The sequence below is a fragment of the Micropterus salmoides genome, unplaced genomic scaffold (genome assembly GCF_014851395.1).
Source record: "Micropterus salmoides isolate LMB-PRFRI ecotype aquatic unplaced genomic scaffold, ASM1485139v1 Ms_hic_scaffold_5, whole genome shotgun sequence".
Taxonomy (NCBI): Eukaryota; Metazoa; Chordata; class Actinopteri; order Centrarchiformes; family Centrarchidae; genus Micropterus; species Micropterus salmoides.
Genome location: NW_024044237.1, coordinates 23,653,587 through 23,661,900, shown reverse-complemented (window position 1 = coordinate 23,661,900; position 8,314 = coordinate 23,653,587). Strand labels below are relative to the sequence as shown.

Here is an 8,314-nt window from a genome sequence, read left to right as displayed (position 1 = left end):
GGAGAGTGGCTTACAAAAGAAGCAAGGAAAGAAGAGAAGTACTGACGAACTTAACCACTTCTCCACAAAGTCCAAATCATGCCCCTGAGAAGTTTAACTGCAAGCTCTTCAACACAGTGTTTAGCTGTGCCACAGCCAGCCAGTGAAGGGAATCCACCGCCAGAAAAGGAAATCCAGTGGGGAAGTTTAGAGCTGGTTGGGCAGTGGTGCATGCTCAGATGTGATGAAGAGCTGTATCCAGGCATCATCTTTAGCACAGATGAAACACATGTCCAAGTGAAATGTATGCATCGCGTTGAACCAAACCGATTCTTCTGTTCAACTCCGGATGATATCCTCTGGTACCTGTTTGATAATGTCCTTGAAACCACCCCCACAGCCTGTGACAAAGCGCTATGTGGAGCTCTTGAAAGAGGTGTGGGCTAGACTTTGAATGCCATTAAGCAAGAGGCGCATACACACACACACACACACACACACACGTACACACACACACACTACTGTACTTCTATCTTAGTGAAGAAATTCACTGATATCATGCATTCCCTAGCCCCTAACCTTAACCATCACAGCTAAATGCCTAACCCCAACCCCTACTAAACTAAACCTAAACCCAATTCTGAACTTAACACTAGTCTGAAGCCTCAAACTTCAAATGTCCCCTTCTAAAATGTCTTCACTTAACTCAACTCAACTATAAAACTCAAAATGGTCCTAAATGATAGATGACCAAGTACACACACAAACTCGCACGCACACACAAACCCACGTGCACACACACACACACACACTCACACGTACACACACATATGCCAAAAGCACACAAGTTATATGTTTTATTTAGATGACCAATTCAGTCAGTTTATAATGTTTTAATGTGTGCTATGTTGTTGTTATTGTTGTTGGGTTAGTTGGGTTAATAAAACTGAGTTAAATTGCAGTTTGTATCTGTTGTTAGATAATGAAATACAATGTTTATAGAAAATCTTAATAATCTAGCCACAGTTTATGAAAAAGTAATTTAATGTTTGTTGAAAATGTTTAATAATGAATATTATCAAATCCCGAAGTTAAAAGTGAGATTTTATGTAACAGTTATATTTTATATACTTTTTATAATCCTATTCAGACCGCTTCCATAGTGCCCGCATCATAAAACGAGGACCAATAATAGGGATTTCTTGCCTGATGTTGGAAAAGATGTTTTTCTTGAAGTCATTATTGTTATGGGGTGTTACAAAAAGTAAAGTAGTTTCTTGGAATTATTCAGTTTTTTGTTCTGTTTCAGCCTGAACTGACCAGAGAGATCCGGTGCCAGACTGAACCAGCTGCTGGACAGGCTCATGTGAAGCCTGAAAGGAGAATCAAAGGTGAGTCATGATATCATGAATGAGCTGAAGCTACATATTGATGGTGGTAGAGAGTAGTTCCCCCCTTCATTCTGAAGCGCTTTGAGTGTCTTAAGATAAGGCGTTATTTAAATTTAATACATTATTATTATTATTATTATTATTATTATATAGGACAGCTTTTATGGGCACCTGCCACAGTCTTTCCATATCTTTTTATCTTCCTTACTAGTATCTACTATCACTTGTAGATCTCTTTTGATAGTTTATTGTATTAAAGGGTCTGCCAAATTAGTCAATGTAAATGTAAACCCCTCCACTTTCAGATTGTCTTTGTTATATCATTTAAGTTATATTATTAAAATAAAAAAAGATTTATCAAAACAGTGCGTTTTAAATGTGTTTCATATCAAGACTGTACTTCCTTTTCAATTAATGTGATTTTTGCAGATGTGAAGCACTTCAGCCAAAATTTTTGTGGGATTTAGTTCTGCTGCAGTCCAGTGAGGGTGGCGGTGATTTATGTGTCCTTTGCGGAAAATAAGGTTATTGACTAAATAGCGATATAAACAATGAAATATCAAGCGGCTCACTCTTATGATGGAGAAATAATGTAAAAATGTGGCACAATGGTGCGCATAAATGTAAAGTTTAAAATGTGTTGTTGGACGTTTTGTAAAGTTTAGCTTGTACATTGAAAACACAACTTCCGATTTCTCACACTAACGTACCGGAACCTCGGAGCAATGTGGGCTTGAATTTTAAACCACCAAGACGGAATGAATTAACTTGTTACACGGCGATATTCTCTCTGTAAAGTACGTTAGCTCGTTTGTTTTCGTAGCAACAGAGACGCGATGCAAAGCAAGATGCCTGTTTCTATCATTAGAAACGTGGAGCCGGTGAAGAAGTACGTTGAGGAGGCTCTGGCAGTGGAGTTATTTTTCACGGAGTTGAACACGACCGCTACGTGCCTCATCTGCCGGCAGAAAGTACTATATAAAGAATATAATATGAAGCGGCATTACACTGCTAAACACGCAAACAATTATAGTAAGTACAATGGACACGAGAGGAAGACCGTGTCCGATCATCTTCACGCAGACTTTTACCGCTGCAAAGAGACTCAAACAGGATCCATTCTTGGAGGACAATGTGAACCTAAAAGAGACCGCCAGGTACTTTAATTTACTTTGTGTAATTCCCGTTAGTAGCTGTCGCTATACTTTTTATTTTGAAGGCTAAACCGATGAACCGGTAGTTGTTGGCTCGACGCTAAAACCCGGTGTGGAAAAAGTAAACGGTTTTCAACTGAATTATCGCACGTGCATTATTTCATTATTTTTTCTGGCTAGCATGAAGTCAATATGTTATTTGTAATATGTCCTGTAAGTTAATACAATGTAGTTTGAGTTATATAGTTGTTCATTCTACACGACGGCGACTCCTTGTGGCTGTTTAATCAATGAGGCGGTAGTTAGGGCTGAGAGCGGCTGGCAGGGGAAGCTGTCTGTTGTTAGCCATTGTCTGTTTCTGGCTAAGTTGTTACAGTCGGTGATAGCGGACCTGCTTAGTCTTGGCAGAAAACACAAGTGCTGCAGGTAAACAGATTTCACTGTATGTGCAGTAGGACTATTTTATGGTAGCATGCATTCACTGTTGCGTTGTATTTGAATGTAGTATGCTAACACGCTGCTAAATTGTAGGCCGCGCTGTCCGGGTTTCATTAGAGAGGAAGAAGGGGAGTGAACGCAGCTAGCGTTACCTTTGTTAGCTGGCTAACAACAGCGTTTGAATATCACATTTAACACGTCTAAAGGAATACTTAGAGATTTGTGAAAGTAGTTAATGTCTTTGTTAAAGTTAAATAATCGTAGTTCAACGCCTGTACATTTCTGCTTCAACTTTGGCTAACTAACGTTTAGCTAACACAAGCTAAAATTACGTTATTGTTTGTTGTTGTTGCCTGATTGCCACAACTTGCACACACAACATTTGTTTGCATGACTACAAACACCGTTTACATTCATATTCTCACTGTTCCTGTTTGTATCAAAGACTGAAACACGGCTTGTCCCACCACTAGGAACTATGTTTCCTCAAATAACGCGTTTGTCACCTCAACAATAGCCAGTTAACGTTAATTGTCAGTTTAAGCTAATGCAGCCAGCAACAGCCCTGCCATAAAGCCTTTCAGTTATTTTTAACTGTTTTTCCGCGACTGCATGATAATTTTGCAGCCTGTAGTTTGTGGTGCTGTTAGATTTTACTGTTTACAAAATGCTTTGTAATATTTTGTCCACCTCGTTTGTATCGGTAAGGTTAGACAAAGTATTAGGAATTAGAGCTTGGCATATTTTTTGGAATAGTGTGTGTGTGTGTGTGTGTATATACATATTTGAGGTAATGGTGTCACTGTCATATAGTTTGTCCACAAGAGAACAGACTTTTTTTTTTTTTTTTTACTGTTAAATATCAATACTGGCCTCAAATCTTCTATTTGAAACACTGTGTAACGCACTACAATTAAAAAGCATGTCAAACTACTGCCTGTGGCCATGAGCTTAAATCAACACCTAAGACAATTTCCACAAAAACATAATAACCCTCATGGATTTAGGATTTATTTGGGGTATAAGACAACCATAGTATCAGCTAGCTAATAAAGTGGAGTGGACTGTAGTTTGCAGAAACACAAGAAAACAAAGTCAGAGGTATTTGTGGTTAAAATTAATGCACTACTCACCTGGGTGTCAGTGATAATTGTCTGTTAGAACTGGAAGATCAGGATAGGGAAATACCTTTACTACATGTTTCATTGAAGTTGAGTGGTATTTGCATATCAACACAATGTATCTGACTTTTGCACATTTTTTTTGTATCTCTACAGACATGCCAAGTCTAAAGCTAATATCTGCGACCGACACACAGTATTCAGCAGCTGTGCTGAAGTCGATGAATGAGCAGCGAAATCATGGATTATTTTGCGACGTCACTATTATCATACAGGACAAGAAATTCAGAGCGCACAAAACAATCCTGTCTGCCTCAAGTTCATATTTCCACCAGCTCTTCAGTGTAGCTGGACAAGTTATCGAGTTAAACTTCATCAGAGCAGAAATCTTTGAGGAAATTCTCAATTACATTTACAGCTCCAAAATTGTCCGCGTCCGCTCTGACATGCTTGAGGAGCTCATAAATGCTGGACAGATACTGGGAGTCAAGTTTATTGCAAACTTGGGTTCACCATTATCACAAGTTAAGGGACTACCTGGTTTGTCAAAGGAGGTGGAATGCAAAAGTGACACACCCGCTGAGGTGATGCCGATCATCACAGAATCATTCTCAATATCTGCGGAGGAATTCAATCAGACGAGCACACCTGCAGGTAATGATGAGGACTCGGACAGTGATGTTATGTTTGTCTCTCAGACAGATGGTCAAACCAGAGCAACCAATCAGAAAACCAACTCTGCAGAGGTCATTGATTTGGATACAGCAGATTCAGAAAATGTAGCACCAAAACAAAATGAAGAATCAAATCATGCAGTTGCAAAACAAACAGAGAAAGCCAGAGCCCCCTCAAGAACATGTGCTACAAAGCCTCCCAGCATCCGTTGTCAAAACCCCAGTTTGCCCAACAGCAGCCCTCTGCGCAGTCCAGACAGCAGCTCCAATAACTCGTCTTCCCCTGCCAGAGTTTCCTCAGGAAGTGCTCCTACAACACCAGCCAGGTCAAGCAGCATCACGCCTGAGCCCTCTAGTGCCTCTCAGTCCTCTGAAAACAGCGATATATTGGGAGTCCACAAAAAACATGTCTCTACTTCACCTCAGCAAGGGAATTTCAAAATACGGCTCTTAGATGTGTCTGAAAGCACAGTAGATCAAACCAACACTCCCAAATCAGCTATAGCAGCAAAAAAGACAGTGACACTGAATACAGCCACAGAGATTGATTCAATTTCATCAGGCTGTAAAGTCTATGCTAATATTGGAGAAAATACATATGACATTGTCCCAGTGAAGGAAGATCCAGGCGAAGGAGGCTCTAAAGCCAATAAAGGGAAGAGATCATTAATGGCAACGCCTTTGAAACCCTTTGATAAAACACCCACATCAACTCAGGCCAGCCCAAACAAGAAGAGGACCAAAACAGAGCTTGAGGATCACTATGAGCTGATTATGGATGGGAAGACTTTCTACGTGTGCATTGTCTGCAAGCGCCCCTACGTGTGTCTGACAAGTCTCCGTCGTCACTTCAACACCCACTCGTGGGAAAAGAAGTACCCGTGTCGCTACTGTAACAAGGTCTTTGCTTTGGCAGAGTACAGAACTAAACATGAAATCCACCACACAGGAGAGCGGAGGTACCAGTGCTTGTTGTGCAATGAGATGTTCATGAACTACCAGGTACTGTCCACCCACTGCAAGCAAGTCCACAACCAGGACCCCAGCGGGAGAAAAGAGAAAGATGAAGCCGACAATAACTTGTACCGACTGCTGCCGTGTAAAACGGTGCAGATGAAACCATACTCATGGAGTACCGACGGGCCGGGGGTCCCCGTCATCTCCGAGGATGGCAGCGTGCATCATATAACCACAGTCGGCGAAGACATCAGGTCTTCCACCCAGAGTAGAATGTTGAACTGGGACGACATCTTTGTTGAGCCCGAAGCTCACATGCCACCTGATGCTCACGCCCAACCAGAGTCCACGATGAACACTCCTCCACAGGGAGCTACAGAGTTTGACTTTGTTATACCAGAGACTTACTGAGCAACTCTCGTTGCTCCATTGCCTGTGCCTTTAAGGTGCCCCCCACCCATTTTCCTCTTTGGTTCCATGTCAACAATATTCTTCTGTAATTCTAGATAGTGTCAGCTTAAGGTATGGTTACTGTATCCTTACCCTTTAAGAACATTTGTATTGTAATATTGTACTAAACATGTCCGCCAGTGCCCGCTGGAGATGGCATCGAAACGGGAAACGAAAAAAACTGATTTTACTCTGCTTGTGCTAATAGTTGATCTTTGGTATCATTGGAATAAATGATAATCACATTAGCAAGAAAACATAGAAGTGGTTCACATGGAGGAAAATCTATATGGAACTGCCCCAGAAATATAAAGGGGGGTTTAAATCAAAAATAATAATCGTGTTCGTTAAGGTTTTCTCTGAATGAGACAAGTTACAGCTGGTGCAGGCTCAAACTGATGTTGACATTTCCTTTTGGGCCTCAAATTCTGAAGATTTGCATGGAAGCATTGAAATGAGATATTTAAATAGCGTTATCCTTTTAGTAGCACCTTTAAGGCCATGTTGCCTAAATCAGTTAAGGAGAACATTGAGCTCTATTCCATTAAATTGGAACTGGAGTCACTTATTTAAGATGGTGAAACCTCAGCTGATGACTTTGTGTAACCAGGTGACCTTTTTCCTTTGGTCTGGATACATTTATGCATCTGTGGTTTCTATAGATTTGTGTAAAATACAGGATGCGACCCATAATCAAATAAATCAAGGTTGTTTGAATTTCTCTGTTTTTGAGTATCAGAGGAAAACCATTTAACAGATACAAGGAGTTTCTGAAATGACCATTCCTGGTTTTCGTTCTGTACAAGAGAATGTTGATTATGGTCTGAAATATATTTTTTCATTGTGATCATTTGTGATCCCACATGTGGGTATTGTGACAGGGAAGATAAATGATTTTAATTGCTGGGAAAAAAACAAATATGGCTTATTTTTTTTGTCCATTAAACACCTGTTTTATTTTCTGTAAATTTTTGACGTCTTGTAAGGAGTGTTGCAAAAATCTGCCAGTCTTCGCAGAGTAGGCTAGTGATTTTGCATACAAATGTGATGATAGGATTGACAGTAACTGAGGATTATTTCAGTTTGCACATATAGCACTTAGCTTGGATTAGGCAGAATCCTTTTTTTGTAATATTTTTACTTTTTCACTCTGATTTTCCATTGTCAAAATGTAGTGATTGGTCAGTATGAGTAAAAAAGGTAGTGCTAACAAGAAAATCTATTCTGCTGTTCAATAAAATAATGCAGGTTTTGTTTTGTAATTAACAGATTAACATTGATGTATGATGTACAGTGTATATTTGTGTTAATCCCTTTTTTTATTTTTATTTTTTACAGTTGTATTTATTAGGGACATAGCAGTAGACAAAATCAAGTAGTTCTGTTGGCATTGTACAAAATGTCCCTTTTCTGTCAATTAACAATGAGGGTTCCCTGATGGTAAATAAATTATTCTTTTACTATTTTTAAGTTAATCGTCTTGCACCACCAGCATATAAACACCTATTTTATTTACTGTGTTGTGTCATTGCAATGTATCTTCTCTAGCATCTCAAAATGGGACACAATGGAAATCTTATCAATTTTCTCTGCCACAATGCAAAATATTAGAGTAAAATAAGTCTGAACAAATGATACAAAGTCTTGTGTGTACAGCCAGCGAACATGATGGAAGCGCTGAACTCACTTGTGCAATGAGACTTCAGAGACATGGGTAAACATGATTTAATTTCATCCAATTGCACTTAAACAAGACTTTTCTTCCGACGTGCTAGCAGCTCTGTGACGCTATACTTGGGAACAAGGGTGCTTTGCGCTAAAATGCTAATGTTGGCGTTCTAACATGCTGATGTTTAGCGGGTATAATGTTAACCACGTTGACCATCTTTAGCGTGTTAGCATGCTCTAACACTTGCTGATTAGCACTATACATATAAATAGAGCTGAGGCGTTGCAGGTCTGTGTTTGGGAAGTTTGACCCAAAGATGGCGCTATATTGGATGTTACAACAGTTTTATCTTGACGGGGGACATGAACATTTTGACAGATGTCGTGGCAATTGGTCCAACAGTTGCTGAGAAATTTTACCAACAACCCATAATGTGAACCTCATGTCGGCACTAAAGGAAAAGTCGGGATCATCATCTCGG

At 39.8% G+C, this 8,314-nt stretch overlaps 1 protein-coding gene across 2 annotated transcripts; it reads left to right on the top strand.

The window, feature by feature from the left end:
- The first annotated feature begins 2,182 nt into the window (after positions 1 to 2,182).
- Positions 2,183 to 7,634, top strand: zbtb33 (zinc finger and BTB domain containing 33). Of its 2 annotated transcripts, none has more exons than XM_038699474.1 (2): positions 2,183 to 2,527; positions 4,240 to 7,634. In XM_038699474.1, the coding sequence occupies exon 2, from the start codon at positions 4,242 to 4,244 to the stop codon at positions 6,123 to 6,125; it is 1,884 nt and encodes a 627-aa protein (XP_038555402.1). In that variant the 5' UTR covers positions 2,183 to 2,527; positions 4,240 to 4,241; the 3' UTR covers positions 6,126 to 7,634. The 2 variants fall into 2 exon arrangements, with proteins under 2 accessions (XP_038555402.1, XP_038555401.1); XM_038699473.1 differs by lacking the exon at positions 2,183 to 2,527 and adding an exon at positions 2,689 to 2,950.
- Positions 7,635 to 8,314: the final 680 nt, after the last annotated feature.

Coding starts and splice junctions, on each gene's coding strand:
- zbtb33 (XM_038699474.1), top strand. CDS start 4,242: ATGCCAAGTCTAAAGCTAATATCTGCGACCGACACACAGTATTCAGCA.